The following is an 18,690-nucleotide window of genomic DNA, read 5'->3' on the forward strand; positions in this document are numbered from 1 at the left end:
TCTCCCAGTTCCTGTAGCTGAAAAACATCCACATAGCATGATGCTGCCACCACCATGCTTCACTGTAGGGATGATATTGGCCAGGTGATGAGCGGTGCCTGGTTTATTTCAGACATGACACTTACCATTCAGGCCAAAGAGTTCAATCGTTGTTTCATCGGACCAGAGAATTTTGTTTCCCATGGTCAGAGTCCTTCAGGGGCCTTTTTGCAAACTCCAGGTGGGCTATCATGCAGGGCTGGACTGGGACAGAAATTTGGCCCTGGACTTCATCCAGACCGGCCCACTTATATTTGGAGTGTCCCATCAGCACTCCCTTACATCAGAGTGTCCCATCACCAGCCCACTTACAACAGAGTGTCCCATTACCAGCCCCCTAACATAAGAGTGTCCCATCAGCACCCTCTTACATCAGAGTGTCCCATCAGCACCCCCTTACATCAGCGTGTCCCATCAGCAACCCCCTTACATCAGAGTGTCCCATCAGCAGCCCCCTTACATCAGCGTGTCCCATCAGCAGCCCCCTTACATCAGAGTGTCCCATCAGCAGCCCCCTTACATCAGAGTGTCCCATCAGCAGCCCCCTTACATCAGAGTGTCCCATCAGCAGCCCCCTTACATCAGAGTGTCCCATCAGCAGCCCCCTTACATCAGAGTGTCCCATTACCAGCCACCTTACATCAGAGTGTCCCATCAACAGCCCCCTTACATCAGAGTGTCCCATCAGCAGCCCCCTTACATCAGAGTGTCCCATCAGCAGCCCCCTTACATCAGAGTGTCCCATCAGCAGCCCCCTTACATCAGAGTGTCCCATTACCAGCCACCTTACATAAGAGTGTCCCATCAGCACCCCCTTACATCAGAGTGTCCCATCAGCACCCCCTTACATCAGAGTGTCCCATCAGCCGCCCCCTTACATCAGAGTGTCCCATCACCAGCCCCCTTACATCAGAGTGTCCCATTACCAGCCCCCTTACATAAGAGTGTCCCATCAGCACCCCCTTACATCAGAGTGTCCCATCACCAGCCCCCTTACATCAGAGTGTCCCATTACCAGCCCCCTTACATAAGAGTGTCCCATCAGCACCCCCTTACATCAGCGTGTCCCATCAGCACCCCCTTACATCAGCGTGTCCCACCAGCAGCCCCCTTACATCAGAGTGTCCAATCAGCAGCCCCCTTACATCAGAGTGTCCCATCACCAGCCCCCTTACATCAGAGTGTCCCATCACCGGCCCCCTTACATCAGAGTTTCCCATCACCAGCCCCCTTACATCAGAGTGGCCCACTGAGCCATCGGCCCACCGGGAAACTCCCGCTAGTCCCAATGACCAGTACATGCCTGCTATCATGTGTCTTTTACTGAGGAGTGTCTTCTGTCTGACCACTCTACCATACAGGCCTGATTGGCGGAGTGCTGCAGAAATGGTTGTTCTTCTGGAAGGTTCTCCTCTCTCCACAGAGGAACACTGGAGCTCTGTCAGAGTGACCATCGGGTTCTTGGTCAACTCCCTGACTAAGGTCCTTCTTCCCCGATCTCAGTTTGGCCGGGTGGCCTGCTCTAGGAAGAGTTCTGGTGGTTCCAAACTTTTTGCATTTATAGATGATGGAGGCCACTGTGCTCATTGAGACCTTCAATGCTGCAGACATTTTTCTGTCCCCTTCCCTAGATCTGTGACTCCTTACAATCCTGTCTTAGCCCTTGTACACACGGTCGGACATTCCAACAACCAAATCTGTCGGATTTTGTCCGAAACTGGTGTTGCATACACACGGCCGGACAAAGTTGTCGGAAAATCCGATCGTTCGGAACGTGATGACGTTATTTCGTTACGACGGGACTACGTTCAGGCTAGTAGCCAATAGCTTTGGTCTAGGAATTTGATCTGAGCATGCGTGGCACTTTGTCCGATCGGAATTCTCTACAAACGATTCGGACAAAGTCCGATCGGATCATGTTGTCGGAAAATTTTAAAGCCCAGTTCTAAAATTTTGTCGGCCGGATATTCCAACGGAAACAGTCCGATGAAGCCCACACACGGTTGGATTATCGGACAACGTGGTCCGATCGGACATTTTCCGTCGGAATGTCCGACCGTGTGTACAAGGGCTTAGAGGTTTGAAGACAACTCCTTGGACTTCATGGCTTGCTTTGTGCTCTGACATGCACTGTTAATCGCGGGACCTTATATATATATATATATATATATATATATATATTTATATATTTATTTATATATATATGTGTGTGTGTATATATGTATATATATATATATATATATATATATATATATATATATATATATATATATATATATATGCATGTATATGTGCCTTTCCAAATCATGTCCAATGAACTGAATTTACCACAGGTGGGCTCCAATCAAGTTGTAGAAACATCTCAAAGATGATCAGTGGACCTGAGCTCAGTTTTGAGTGTCATGGCAAAGGCTGTGAATACTTCTGTACATGGGATTGTTTTAATTTTTTATTTTTAATAAATCTATATTATGCAAGTTTTCAAACAAACTTCCTTCATGTTGTCATTATGGGGTATTGTTTGTAGAATTTTGAGGAAAATAATGAATTTAATCCATTTTGGACTAAGGCCCCTTTTCACACGGGGTGGATTCGCTCGGCGGGAGAACGCTCCGTTGATCCCCGCCGATCCGGCGGATGAAATCTCCGTCTCTGCTCACCGAGCACGGAGGGCCCCGTCAGAGCCCCGCTGATTCCTATGGGGAGATCGGACAGCGTGTCTGTTTTTTATCCGATCCCATCCAATCCGCCAGACAGATGGTCGAAATGTATCGCTATTACGGAGCGAAACGCCTTTACAGGAAAATTCTGAGAATGTGAAGACAGAGATATCTGAGCGCCGGTCTTGCGGTAACCTGGCTTCCAAAACAAAAATCCAATAAAGCTCGGCTCTGATATCACCCCCTCTAGAATCATTACACACTAATCTGGAATCTGCAGCATGTTTCCATGACAACAGAACTCGCGATCTGATGCCAGTTCTGATATTACCAGTACATGCAAGCTTCTCACTACACATCAGCAGGTAAAGCGTACCTGACTTTATAAAAGGCAATTAAAGGGTTAGTTCACCTTTACCAAAAAATAAAAAAATAAACTGCCTATGCAAATAAGGGGTGCCTATGGATATAAAAAAAAAAAAAAACTGTGCAGCTTTGACTAAAGTTGCTATAGGTCAGTGATGGCGAACCTTGGCACCCCAGATGTTTTGGAACTACATTTCCCATGATGCTCAGCTACACTGCAGAGTGCAGGAGCATCATGGGAAATGTAGTTCCAAAACATCTGGAGTGCCAAGGTTCGCCATCACTGCTATAGGTGAAGGCCATTTACATACCTTCCGAAGCCTGGCTGAAAAACTCCCAGGGATGGCATCCCCCCTGTCCTGCCTTGCTGATTGGGCACCCCCAGCCATTTTTGCTCACCTCCACCATCACAGGAGTGAGATCTTTCTCTGATTCAAACCCCGTTGCATGTGCTCTTGACCCACCATCGCCCCTTCGGTCGCAGTAGTTCCTCCAGGCTCAGTGATGCTGCGACAGAGAAAATAATGGGCTGTGCATACTCTATATGGGGGTTTGAGGTCTCACACCTGCGGGGCTGCTGTTAGAAATCACGGGGCCACCTACAGTATAGCTTCCTAACTGTCCCTGATTTCGAGGGACTGTCCCTGATTTGGAGCAATGTCCCTCTATCCCTCATTCTTCCTCATTTGTCCCTCATTTTGGTCTGATCTATATAGTTGTATATAAAATGCACTTTCCATCTATCAAAAAGTGTTCCCCAGCGCTAAACCTTTCATCTACTTTCTAAATTGCTGCATTTGTAAATGACAAAAGCCAATATAAAAGGAAAAGTAGTGGCGCTTGTGGGTTTAACCAATCTTGTTTTTTATGCAATTCTCCTTTAAGGGGGCGTGTCAGGGGTTGTGTCCGATGCCTGCACTCTTTTGCTGATAGGTGTCCCTCTTTCCCATCTCAAAAAGTTGGGAGGTATGCTACAGTAGACCTGACAGGGACCCCTACCCCCCCCCCCCCCCACGTCGAGGACATAGATTTATCAGTCCCTTTCTCTGTAGCCTCAGCTGCACAGATGAATGAATAGGAAGTGCTCTGAGACTTCCGGCTTATTCACAAACAGAAGCATAGCAAACACAGCTTGCTATGCTTTAGTGATGAATGGACACAGGAGTGATTGGTATCGATTGCTCACTGTGTTCGTTCAGGAAAGGAAGGGGCAAGTAAATTACATATTTACCGGCCCCTTCATCCGCTCTCCTTCCTGAAACATTCCCCGGTGTGCCTGCAGCAGGAGAGGAGGGAAGCACTGCAGGGGGGAAAGGGGCACACAGGGGGGCTCGGACAGCAGATAGAAGGGGCGCATGTGCTAGTATGGTAGCGGCCCAAGATGGCTACATTTAGGCTAAGATGGCTGAATTTGGAACAAAATGGTTGCTTCTGATAAAATGTCCTTACTTGTAAAAAGTTCTAAGTAAGATTTTGTACATTTAAGTGTAACTAGTACTAAATAGTTCAATTCCAAGCACTTGCATCTACCCCCCATTCCACCCCTTCTCTCCTATGGAGCCAGAAAGCACAGTGCTTGGTAGCTGATAAATTAGACAGATAGCTGAGAGACTGCAGATGATACTCACTAACAAACTGTTTAGAGGCTTACACAATGCTTTAGGAATGTCTATGTAATTGTTGAAAAATATATACAGTAATACCTCGTATTGCGAGTAACGTGGTTAACGTGGTTAACGAGCGTTTCACAATACGAGCTATTATTTAAAAAAAATCATGACTCGGTTTGCGAACGTTGTCTTGCAAAATGAGCAGGATTCAAGCCTCTGGGATGTGCAGTACCACATTTGGCCAGAGGTGCGGGTGCCGGTGACACTTGGAGCAGCTCGGAAACACTCGGAAACACTCTGTTCCCGAGTGTCTCCGAGTGCATCCGATTTGCTCCGAGTGTCTCTGGCGCCCCCCACATCTGGCCACATGCAGTACTGCATATAATAGAAGGCACTGTGGAATGAATTATCTGAGTTTCCATTGACTCCTATAGGGAAACTCGCTTTGGAGTGCTTTGGATTACAAGCATTCTTTTATAACAAATTATGCTTGTAATCCAAGGTACCACTGTATGCTATGACGGCTCATAAGGGCACATTTGGCATGCTGGCGCTAGTCGGGCTGAGTGTCTTTCGCTAGCAGAACAAAAAGTTTGTTTTCCTGAAAGTCTATTGTCTGGAGTTATCACTGGTTTCCCAGATTTTATAGAGCTTTCTGCTGCAACATTTCACGATTGCATTTGGCCGGGAAACCAGGTGTGACTTGCCGAGACAAGGTGGTATTCCACCAGACCAACAGGGAATTGGTCCAGAGCCAGCCTCTTGGGTTGCTGCAATGTCCCAGGTGCCCTAGGGACTCTGCAGGCCAGTCAAGTTCCTCCACCTTCCTACTCCTAGACCGCCCTGTCAGCATCTTGAACCCAGACTCAGGAACCAAACAGTTGGAGCTCCAAACTTCAGGAACAGGTATGAACTATGCTTTTTGATTTGGCATATCCGTCAGACATGGCCTCTCAATGATATTCAAGGGAAGGGGAGCCTGATCATCTCCCAAGGAAAACCCATTGGATGATAGAGCATCCCAGGCAGACCTCAGTCCGTCAGTAATAATTGGGTGGTAGAGTTTGGTGTGAATTGTTTGTATGAGACGTTGCTCAGAAACGAAGGGATTGTGGACCCCGTGTAAGCGCATTTCTCAGCCGGGAGAATGCGTCTAAGTCACTGATAGGGGGAAGTGTTGTCTATTAAACCTATTTGTGTCAAAGATTTGGATCCCTTACCAGATTCTCAAAACCGAACCCTACCCTCTGTGTCTGCCTTGGTGTCTGCAGGCTACATAATAGGTGGGAACCAGTCATTAGTCTTGTCCCCCTGTTCTGTCCACCAGATGTTTATGCTGGTAATTTGTACCTGTGTTGTTAAATTTACATGTAAAGTGTGTAATTTACATAAGACAATCATAAGTGGTGTGCAGGCTCCATCTAGCAATCCTTTTTTGGTATTGCTGCAGTTCTGTTTTATTTGATTTGCTGTATGTGTAATTTAGGAAGTTGTTAGTAAGTAGGGAATTCTGGGTAGAATCTTCACAGGAAATGAAGCAGCCACCATTCTTTGAGAAGACACTGGACGAAGCAAGACATGTCTTGCTCAATCTATCGCTATCACCCCTTAGAGAACTTAAAAAGTGAGTTTTTACTATCACATCTTGTATTGTATATTGTTGTTTCTGTAATGTACGCTGTATTGTATGCAATATTGTACTTATTTTGTAGTTTCACATGGCTTGTTCTAATAAAACTGAGATCAAAGAAATATGGTATCTGAAGTTATTGGGACAAGAAGGTTTAGCTATCTACCCTAGAGACAGAACACCCCCTTATAGTTTTTGATCACTAATTTTAGGAAGGGTTTCTGCAAGGGTTGCAAGCTGAAAATTAGTTCAAAAGGGCTAGAAATGTTGTGTTAAAAAGATTGGCCCTGCTATGGGCTAAAGCAGGGGTCTCCAAACATTCTAAACAAAGGGCCAGTTTATTGTCCTTCACACTCCAGGAGGGCCGGACTTTGGCCAGCGGGAGTGGAAATTGTCTTGGTATCAGTGGGAGAAAACATCTGGAGGAATAATGCCCCGTTGTGGGTATCATAGGGAGGAATAATGCCCTATTAGTGGGGCCAGTGGAGGAAATGATGCTTCATTGTCAGTGTCAGGTGGCAGAATAGTGTCTCGTATCAGTGGGCCGGATAAAGGCAAACAAAGGGCCACATCTGGCCTTTGGGCCACAGTTTGGAGATCACTGGCCTAAAGGGAACATTTGACCTAGAGATTATAGACGGGCTGCAAGGAGGACAGGTCCCGGGCGAGTATAGACAGGGGACAAGTCCAAATGCTCCATCCTGTGGACTGGGGGAATCAAGTTTAGGCTGTTACCCCCCCCCCCCCCCCAGTCAGATACTCAGACTCTGTCAATGCCTAGTCTTAGCAAACACACTCCTATAGGTACCCCCAGTCGTGACAATCTCAGTATTAGTAGGATGGAGGCTGGGATAATGGAAGCAAGCAATAGGCGCACAGATCAAAAGTCCACTTCCACCCCAAAGAATCCCAATATCAGTAACCAGACTCTTGCCCCGTTTTTCAATTTAGCTATGGAAATGCCCCTTAAAGAAACAGACTGTGGGGGGATACCGGACTTTAGTCTACACCGTTTTTATCACAATGGACCTACTAAATTGGAAAAGAGATGGAGGATAAGCCAGGCAGCTTCAAAGCATATTTAGAAGTTAGGAGAATATGATTATGATTGCGACCCCCCCCCCCCCCCCCCAGCTGGGTTGAAGAGCATTATCCAAAGGCAGACCCCCATTGGAATCCGAACAGTAAGGAAGCTATGGACAGAATGTATTGGACAGTGATTTAAAGGGGATAAAATCAGCTGATAAAAGACTCACTAACCTTAATAAGATGGCAGAAATCTTTCAACAGGTCCAGGAAAATCAAAGTCCAGGACAGTTTTTTTTAGAGACTATGTGAAGCTTTCAGATTGTATACCCCCTTCGATCCAGAGGCAAATGATAATAAGAATTTGATAAACATGGCCTTTGTCAGTCAGTCTGCATAAGACATCAAAGGGAAATTACAGAAGCAGGAGGGGGTTAAACAAAACAGGAAGAAGATCGGAAAATGAAAAAAGAAAGTTGATTTTTTGGCAGAAGCCCTGACAGAAAATGTTCAAAGAAGTAGAGAATGCTTAGATGGAGGCTTGAGGGGGACAGTTTGGAGACCACTGGCCTAAAGGGAACATTAGACCTAGAGATTATAGATGGGCTGCAAGGAAATCAACTTTCTTTTGTCTATGCAAGCCGGCCACACATTGAAGACAGTCCCTTGGGAAAGCCAGATGTTGAGTATTTCACTGATGGCAGCAGCTTTGTGAAAGATACACAGCTACCAACAGTCCTGATTTTTCCCGGGACATTCACAGTATTTAGACCTATTTAGACCCTTGTCCCAGTCTGTCCAGCAAATTGGCTTTGTCCAGAATATTCGGTAGGCAACCCGTCACCGGCCGCAAACTTCTGGATATGAAAACATGGCCGCGGGATCTCTCTCCAGCTAGCAGGTCTCACCTCTGTGTTCAGTGGAGCGGGGAGGGACCTCTGACCCCCGCAGCTAACCAGCTTCTCTATTCAATGTACAAGTAGAGCAATTCGCTTGTACACTGAAGCGCGGGTTGGAGGTCATCTCTTGTATCATGTCCACGCCCTCTCTGACCATGTCCCCACACTCTCTGACCATCTCTTGTATCATGTCCTCACACTCTCTGACCATCTCTTTTATGTTCTCACACTCTCTGACCATCTCTTGTATCATGTCCACACACTCTCTGACCATCTCCTGTACCATGTCCTCACCCTCTCTGACCATCTTCTGTACCATGTCCTCACACTCTCTGATCATCTCTTGTATCATGTCTGCACACTCTCTGATCCTCTCTTGTATCACGTCTGCAGTCTCTGACCATCTCTTGTATCTGTTTGATGGAATCTGCCTGTGGGGATGGTGTTTGGAGTATTTTTAACTGCTGATTGTTAAACATTTTGGAATATAATTGCTATTGTGGTGTGGGATCTGAGCCTGCTGTCTCTCCATCCCTCTTTATTTCCTTCTTTCTTTTCTTCATTCTCTCTCCTTCCTTACTATCCCTTGCTTTCTTTCTCCCTTTCTCTCTTTCCCTTTTTCTCCCCTTTCTTTCTCTCTCCCTCTCTATCTCCCTTTTTTTCTCCCTCTATTCCTCTCTTCCTTCTCCCTCCATCCCTCTTTCACCTCAGACTCTAACCACACCCCTTTAAGCCACACCCAAAATGTAGTTTAAACCACACCCATTTTTGCCACCGCACACTACGCGCACCACATTCTTTCTCTCTGCTAAGCTACACCTACAAAAGAGTGCCTCACCCTTAATTAAAATATGACCCTGCCCACATACTTAAAAAGTGTCCCTATTAATTTTTTCAGAATGTTGGCAACTATGAAGATGGGGTCTGTTGCACCAGCTACACAGTGGTTACACAGGAGACAGGCACAAACTGCAGCAAGCAAATGTGGAATGTGCCCAAAACAACCCAAGACAAGGGCCTGCACCAACTCCTGGAGTACAGGCTGAAGAAACCTTACCAATGGAAGATTTACTGTTTAATTTCACTGTCATGCCCCTCCCCCCCGCCCCCTGGTGGCTGTTTGTACCTATTCAGGCTGGGAGGAAGCTTGGCCAACATGGACTGAAGCTACAAAGGAAGTGGTCAATACCTGGTCCAGGAAATTATCCCGAGATATGAAATCCCCTCCGCCATAGGCTCAGACAATGCCCCTGCCTTTGTTCACAAGTACCTCCAGGAATTAGCAACAGCAAGTTTACTTGGAAACTATACACTGCATATAGGCCCAAAAGCTCTGGAAAAGTGGAACAAATGAACTTCGCTCTTACACTGCAACTGGCCAAACCCTGTCAGGATGGGAGAGGCTCTGGAGAAGTCCTGGAGATGAGCATGGCTGGAGGAGACAAGAGAGTTAGAGAGCAGGAGGTCTTGGGAGGAGTGGAGAGGACAGTTTGGGTGATATTTGAAGTTAAGATTGGTGCTGTAGTATGGGGCAGAGTTGTGAATGGCTTTGTATGTTGTTAGTGTTTTGCATTTCATTTGCAGGGCAATCAAAAGCCAGTGAAAAGATTGGCAGAGAGGGGTGATGGGCACTGGTTGAAAAGGTAGATGAGTCTGGCAGTAGCATTCATAATAAAGGGAGGATAGCCCGTGTAGAGGTAGGCCTAACCCCGCATTCACATCTGAGCGTAGAGTTTTCAGGCAGAAAATCGTGAGATTTGACTGCGATTTTGCTGCGTTTTACGCCCAAATATGCCTAAAGAAAGTTCCAGAACTTTTTTGAGCTTCTGGTTTCAGGCGTTTTGGTGTGGAGATGTGAACCATCTCCATAGAGAATAATAGATTTTTTCCCCTCCAGCGTTTTGTAGCTTCAGGCTTCAAGCTACAAAATGCACAGGTGTGAATGGGGCCTTAGAGAAGTGGTTACAATAGTCAAGGCGAGGGATCAAGGCTTAGTATTGCTGAAGGGGTAGGGAAGGATTTTGAAGGGTAATTAACCAGCATGTGGAGTGATCATACTAATTATTCTTCAGGATCCCTCCAATTGTTTCATTCCAGTACATGCATGTAGAGGGCCCCCTGGCGGCAGGTTGTGTAGCCAGTCCCTTTGCTGGGGCCAGCTGTATAGTTTTCCAGCAAAGGAGGGTCTGAGACCCCGATACCTCACCATGGCCATCACCTACCTCCTGACCGAGCTAGTCTCAGTGTCTTCACTCCTTCAGGTATAGGCTATCCTCCAATATGCAGCAATGATAAGACACAAGTCATATCCATCTTTATCTATCTGCAGCAATGATAAGACACAAGTCACATCCATCTTTATCTCCATTTTATGGATTGAATGGTATAGTAGAACAGTCAGGGCCAGTGCTTGACTATTTTTCACCTTATTTTGCTCCCTATTGGTCTTGTCCACATCATTGCCTTACCTCTCAAATGGGCTTCTAGACGAATGGTCAAAAATTCCCATAGACACACTCTTAAACAAGTGGGCTTCTGGAAGAATGGTCAAAAATTCCCATAGACACACTCTTAAATATTGTGGACTACCTTCCCAGATAAGTTGAAGCTGTTACAGCTGCAAAGGGTGGGCCAACTCAATATTGAACACTACAGATTAAGACTGGGGTGCCATTCATGTGCATGTAAAGCCAGGCATCCCAATACACTCTATTACCAAAAGTATGTGTGCAGTCATTGTTAGGCCATTTGTACAGCCATTGTTAGGCCATTTGTACAGCCATTGTTAAAGTTCATGTGCGTGTAAAGGCAAGTGCCCCAATACTTTTGACAATATAGTGAAAATACAAGCACACCAACTAAAGAGGTTGAACTAGATGGACTGGTGTCTTTATTCAACCTTACTAACTATGAAACAAAAGAGAGTCTCTGATTGGTCAGTTGTGGCCAACTTACAAAGCACCCCCTTTTATGGTTTATGTATTACCTACAAATGTCTATATTTTCCTTTTTGTAGCCGCCCCAAAGCTAGGATGAATTTTTCAGGAAATTTCATAAGCCAGTCGTAGCACAATAGAATAGGTTGTGCCAAAGTGATATAGAACAGTTCCTCCACAGAAATGCACAATAATATTACCCAGCGCTTCTCCACCAGCGCACATCAGCGGGAGATGTACTATAAGCACAAAGGAGTAACGATAATACATTTATCAACTATAAACATAGACACATAGTGATAAAATGAAGCAAAACAACCACACTTATGTTAGAAAGCCTCGTAAAAAGAAATGGAAATAATAGAAAGAGAGTTATAAAGATGGAAAGCTCCTTCAATCCAAGCCCATGGGATGGTGGCGGGCATTATAAATCAGCACAAAGTGATGTATAAAAGCGCTTCTACATAATTAAAGTGCTAGAAAAGTGCTAAAATATAAATATACAGTAAGATCGGAGGCTGCGAAACTCCTCCATGGCAGTGTACATAATAACAGTGGTTGCTTTATGGAACTTATAGACACTATTGTGTGTTTTCAAAGGGTATCGTTTGAGTTGTTATTGTATTCTCTGGTTCCAGCCCCTATGTCACTACAGGACACAGCATTGGTATATAGGGACTGGCCGGTGAGACCACAGTGCACAGCGGGGAGTCAGGTGTCCAACACACCCGGAAGAATGATGATGATGAAGAGCCTACAGCAATGGTAGCTCTTCAGGGTGCTAAGATGGGCGGTGGGACGGGTATAAACTGTTTTCTTCAAAGGCTTCAATTTTTCCATACTTTCTTTATCTAGTAACACATTCTTGTGTAGAAAGAAAGTATGTTGTTTAAGTGACTTCATTTTTTTATTGTTTATTATATATTTTTTTTATTATTATTATTTTATGAATTATTATTTAACAGATTTCTATGCAGAAAGTTTGAAGTTTAAGCGATAGCTTTTATTTAGTGTATTATTAGTATTATTTCATATATTTATATTACATTATTATTGTTGTTGTTGTTATTTAATGTATTATTATTTCTTTAACAGATTCCTATGCAGAAAGTTTGAAGTCTAGGTGATAACCTTTATTTAGGTTATTATTATTTAATATATTAATAATAATAATAATAATAATAATAAATAAAAATATATAATAAAGTAAAGTTAGTTGCCCCCAGTAAGTAACTAATAAAATTTCAATATATATATATATATATATATATATATATATATATAACCCCAGGTGAAGCTTTATAAATTGGAGCTTTACAAATTCAACAAGCCTGGACCATGGGCATCCACATGGGGGGGGGGGGGGGGGCTCCTCACATACTAATATGCTGCACTGATGGCCAATGATATGCTGCACTGATAAGCTGCACTGATGGGCACTGATACGCTGCACTGATGGGCAATGGTCTGCTGCACTGATGGCCAATTGATACGCTGCACTGATGGGCACTGATATGCTGCACTGATGGGCAATGGTCTGCTGCACTGATGGGCAATTGATACACTGCACTGATGGGCACTGATATGCTGCACTGATGGGCAATGATGGGCTGAATTGGTGGACAATGATACGTTGCACTAATGGGCAATGATGTGCTGCACTGGTGGGCACTGATAGGCTGCACTGGTGGGCACTGATAGGCTTCACTGATGGGCAATTATATGCTGCACTGATGGGCAATGATATGCTGCACTGATGGGCAATGGTAGGCTGCACTGGTGGGCACTGACAGGCTGCACTGGTGGGCACTGATAGGCTTCACTGATGGGCAATTATATGCTGCACTGATGGGCAATGATACGCTGCACTGATGGGCAATGGTAGGCTGCACTGATGGGCACTGATAGGCTGCACTGATGGGCACCGATAGGCTAAACTGATGGGATAATTTACGAGTGTGTGTTTAGGGGCGGGGCAGGGTGGGAGTTAAAAACAGATTATAAATGGCTAATCAGACAATGGCAGCTTGATCCTTCTATAATTGGTGGCCAGTGAGTTAAGCCCTATCCTCTCCTCCAACATTGTGTGAGGGTCACTTAGCCTAACAGGAGCTTCGTTTCCAGCACCACACCACCATATCTCTGCCTCGTTTACTGGTTGAAGGTTATACTTTTAAGATGGAAGTGTGAGAGGAGGGGCACTCTAATGATTTTGCCTCCCTTAGTCAACTTTTTTTTTTTAACCAGTACTAGATTCTTTCAATGACATAAAGTAGTGTCCTCCATATTAGCTACATACACGTAGCATAAATCCTTTGGCAAATGCCAACGCAAATCCTTACCTGTGAATCTTCTGCCTTCTGTAATCATATCATCAGCCTCGGTGTAACAATATATGAACGTAACTCACAGAACAGCTTGTGTAGCAATTATACATGTTATGTCAATTTTCGAGGGAAACTGAGTTTTCTGTTAGCTGTAAGTAATACTGAAGGGTCATACTTGCTCAGCCGTGCCTTTTATTGATTTGCCATTAGCCATATGATTTATGTGAGAATCTGTTTCATGTTTGGTAGTCCCACTAGATCATGTCGTAAGGATGTAAGGAAACTGAGAACTGAGACAGAAGATGGTACAGATCTAGGTCAGCTGTAGATGAGGTTACAGTATATATGTGTAGTACGGAGCTATTAAAATACTCAATTATAAAAACGGCCCTCTTCTATCTATCTATCTATCTATCTATCTATCTATCTATCTATCTATCTATCTATCTATCTATTCCTATTTCATGTTTTATTTTAAGATCTAAAATACTATATGTCTATCTATATACTTGTCTATTTTGCCAGCCATACCTTATACAATTTTCTTATTAAATTTCCTTTAGATTTACCTTCAACTATTTAGTGCAAAGGCCTTCCTGATTTTATAAAAATTGAAATTGTTTAGGTATGACCTTATATGATTTTGGTAAATCTAAAGAAAAATTTAATAATGTAAGTGTAAATATTTATCTGTCTTAGCAAAATTCTCTTTGTTTCATGAAAGACAGGATTAGTTATCAGTGTGTGTGCCTCTTCGCACCAACGTGGCGAGTGGGCCCTAACAATGGCTGTACACATACTTTTGGTAATAGAGTGTATTGGGATGCCTGGCTTTACATGCACATGAACTTGAATGGCACCCCAGTCTTAGTCCGTAGGGTTCAATATTGAGTTGGCCCACCCTTTGCCGCTATAACGGCTTAAACTCTTCTGGGAAGGCTGTCCACAAGGTTTAGGAGTGTCTCTATGGGAATGTTTGACCATTCTTCCAGAAGCGTATTTGTGAAGTCGGGCACTGTTGTTGGACGACAAGGCCTGGCTCGCAGTCTCCGCTCTAATTCATCCCAAAGGTGTTCTATCGGGTTGAGGTCAATACTCTGTGCAGGCCAGTCAAATTCCTCCACCCCAAACTATCTCATCTATGTCTTTATGGATCTTGCTTTGGGCACTGGTCCAAATCATTTGGCGGGGGGGGGGGGGGGGGGTTTATGGTGTGGGGTTGTTTTTCAGGGGCTGGGCTTGGCCCCTTGGTTCCAGTGAAGGGAACTCTTAAGGCATCAGCATACCAAGACATTTTGGACAATTTCATGCTCCCAACTTTGTGGGAACAGTTTGGGGATGGCCCGTTCTTTTTCCCACATGACTGCGCACCAGTGCACAAAGCAAGGTCCATAAAGACATGGATGAGCGAGTTTGGGGTGGAGAAACTTGACTAGTCCTGACCACAACCCGAAAGAACACCTTTGGGATGAATTAGAGTGGAGACTGTGAGCCAGGCCTTTTGGTCTACATCAGTGCCTGACCTCACAAATGCACTTCTGGAAGAATGGTCAAAAATTCCCATAGACACACTCCTAAATCTTGTAGACAGCCTTCACAGAAGAGTTGAAGCTGTTATAGCTGCAATGGGTGTGTCAACTCAATATCGAACCCTACAGACTAAGACTGGGATGCCATTAAAGTTCATGTAAAGCAAGGATATGAAATTAGCGGACCTCCAGCTGTTGCAGAACTACAAGTCCCATGAGGCATAGCAAGACTCTGAGCCCTTGTACACATGGTCGGACATTGGAGGGGGGATTGTGGGGTTGTTTTCCAGGGGTTGGGCTTGGCCCCTTGGTACCAGTGAAGGGAATTCTTAAAGTGTCAGCATACCAAGACATTTTGGACAATTTCATGTTCCCAAATTTCTGGAAACAGTTTGGAGATGGCCACTCTAATTCATTCCAAAGGTGTTCTATCCGGTTGGGGCCAAGGCTTTGTGCAGGCCAGTCAAGTTCCTCCACCCCAAACTTGCTCATCCATTTCTTTATGGACGTTGCTTTGTGCACTGGTGTGCAGTTATGTTCTAACAGGAAGGGGCCATCCCCAAACTTTTCCCACAAAGTTGGGAGCATGAAAGTGTTCAAAATGTCTTGGTATGCTGATGTATTAAGAGTTTCCTTCACTGGAGCAAACGGACTAAGTCCAACTCCTGAAAAACAACCCCCACACCATAATCCCCCCTCCACCAAATGATTTGGACCAGTGCACAAAGCAAGGTCCATAAAGACATCGATGAGCGAGTTTGGGGTGGAGGAACTTGACTGGCCTTCACAGAGTGCTAACCTCAACCCAACAGAACACCTTTGGGATGAAACTGTGAGCCAGACAGTTCATCAGTGCTTCACAGTTCATCCAACATCAGTGCCTGACCTCACAAATGCGCTTCTGGGAGAAGGGTCAAACATTCCCATAGGCACACTCCTAAACCTTGTGGGACACACCCCCTGCCACACCCCCTTAAAGGAGAATTGTACAAAAAAAATAAAAAATAAGATTGGTTAAACCCACAAGTGCTTTTTTACCACTACTATTCTTTTATATTGGGTTTTGGAATTTACAAATGCAGCAATTTAGAGATCAGATGAAAGGTTTAGTGCTGGAAAACACTTTTGGATAGATAAAAAGTGAATTTTTTTATACATCTATATAGATCAGACCCAAAATGAGGGACAAATGAGGAGGAATGAGGGACAGAGGGACATTGCTCCAAATCAGTGACAGTCCCTCGAAATCAGGGACTGTTGGGAGATATGTGATTGGAGTATGGCCAGGGGCGGACTGACAACTCATAGGGCCCCGGCAATAGGAGATTATGGGGCCCCCGGGCAATAGGAGAAGATTATGGGGCCCCCGGGCAATAGGAGATTATTGGGCCCCCAGGCAATAGATTATGGTGCCACACAGTATACACACACACACACACACACACACACACACACACACAGTATACACACAGACACACAATATACACACAGAATACACATGCACACACTGAAAAGGTGCTGGAGAGGCGGGGCAGCTATAATCTTGGGATTTAAAAAAAACACAGATTTTATCATACTGTCCCTGGTTTTATTGAGGCTCGCAACCCTGATGGGGCCCCTTAGTGACATGGGGCCCTCGGGCAGTGCCCGAGTGCCCGAATGGTCAGTCCGCCCCTGAGTATGGCCATTTGCACACAGGAAGCTAAGAGCTCACTGGATTTCTGGCAGAGTCAACATTTTTAAAAGGGAAAAAAACATGGGGAAATATGCACTTACTGCAAAAAAATGGCCTAAATATGTTTTTGTTTTTTAAAATTTTGCTCAGACATACACCAGTGGCATAGCTTATTTATAGGAAACACGTTTTCTAGATTTCCATATAATAAAACCATTCTAGTTATTACAAGATCTTTAATAACATTTATTAAGATGCTGACAGTAACCAAACACAATTAATGAGTAGTCTTAGAAAAGGGTGACGACCTTTACTTATTTTGAAATAAAATGAAAAAAAAAAAAAAGGAAAAGAGGGAATAAAACAGCTGGACTCCTCCTGGAGCTGCAACCAGAATCTCTGTGCAATTTTTCGGAAAACAAAAAAACTTGATAAAGAAGAGGCATCGGATGGGATTACGGATGGTGGAGACAGCTGTGTAGAACATAAAAATGACTAAAATGCAGCATAAAATAATAATCATAAAAAAAAAAGCTTTTAACAGAAAAAAAAAAAAAAAACAATGATGATTTTAGCTGGATAACAAAAATTTTTGTCTTCTTTTTTTTTTAGGGAGCTATTGGAGAGGAAATAAATAATTTTATGTCTTTATACTCTTTAATAATATATATATATTATACATATAATCACTCGTCATCTCGCCTTGTTAGGAAGAAACCTGAACAACCGCAGCCTAGAAACAGTCTTTGTTTTTCGTTCACGTCCGCTCTCCCACCTCACTCTTTTTTTTTCTTTATATTTTCCGTATGCAGTTATGATAAAGCAGGTCAAGGGGACTCCCAAAATTCGTGGAATGAGGTTATGGATACACTTTAAAAGTGTCCAAAGCAAATGTTTTTTTTTTTTTTTTTAAATAGAAAGAAAGCCATCTTTATGTACAAAGGCAGTCAAGTCTTTGTCTGCGTTGGTTGTAAATTGTCAGAAACCGTAGCGAGTTTGCCTCATCCCTTGAGGTTTTATGGACGTTTTGAAACGTTTATTAAGTTTTGCTTTTCTTTCTTTTTTTTTCTTTTTTCTTTTTTTGTTTTTTTTTTTACCGCCAAACTGCACATGATGGGTGCTGTTAATGAAGTACATGTCCAAGGACGTGGATGGAGCTTGGTGCAAATTATGTCAATCCAGGCCGACGGGCGACTTGGTGACTCTTCTTGGTGGGTTGACTAATAGGTTCACTTTAGAAGCCATTCATTCACTAGGAAGGAAATACAAAGGACAAAGTCAATCATGATTTATATTCTGCAAACAAGGCAATCCTCTTTTTTTTTATTTATTTTTTTACGTGGGTTGAAAGAAGCCATAAGTTATAAGATGAATAGCACATTGGTCAATATTGATCTGCAGCTTTGGAAACTGCTTTGCATCAACCCAGTCTTTGTCTGTTAGTAATTTTTGAAGCTGAACGCCAGGTAAACAGATACATACTCCAATGACATACATTTATATAGATGACATACATTTATATAGAAGCTTTTACCTGCGTGTTCCAATATGCAATTCCAATTGGGCCACCAATAAGGGGGTAGCACTGGCCCTCCTGTATGGACAGGGCCACTGACAAGGGGGTAGCTCTGGCCCTCTTGTATGGGCAGGGCCGCTGACAAGGGGGTAGCACTGATCCTCCTGTATGGGCAGGGCTGCTGATAAGGGGGTTGCACTGGCCCTCCTGTATGGGCAGGGCCACTGATAAGAGGGTAGCACTGGCCCTCCTGTATGGGCAGGGCTGCTGACAAGGGGGTAGCTCTGGCCCTCCTGTATGGGCAGGGCAGTTGATAAGGGGGTAGCTCTGGCCCTCCTGTATGGGAAGGGCTGCTGATAAGGGGGTTGCACTGGCCCTCCTGTATGGGCAGGGCTGCTGACAAGGGGGTAGCTCTGGCCCTCCTGTATGGGCAGGGCCACTGATAAGGGGGTAGCTCTGGCCCTCCTGTATGGGCAG

At 44.3% G+C, this 18,690-nt stretch overlaps 1 protein-coding gene across 1 annotated transcript in view; it reads right to left on the bottom strand.

The window, feature by feature from the left end:
- Nucleotides 1–16,927: 16,927 nt before the first annotated feature.
- Nucleotides 16,928–18,690, bottom strand: part of CA10 (carbonic anhydrase 10) — a 292,905-nt gene continuing 291,142 nt past the window's right edge. Inside the window, exon 9 of the mRNA XM_077458900.1 lies at nt 16,928–17,949. Within this exon, the coding sequence (XP_077315026.1) occupies nt 17,927–17,949 (23 nt within the window). The 3' untranslated portion in view covers nt 16,928–17,926. The remainder of the gene's footprint in view (nt 17,950–18,690) is intronic.

Source organism: Lithobates pipiens, unplaced genomic scaffold (assembly GCF_037356315.1).
Source record: "Lithobates pipiens isolate NorthernLeopardFrog02 unplaced genomic scaffold, aLitPip1_a1.2 Scaffold_28, whole genome shotgun sequence".
Classification (NCBI taxonomy): Eukaryota; Metazoa; Chordata; class Amphibia; order Anura; family Ranidae; genus Lithobates; species Lithobates pipiens.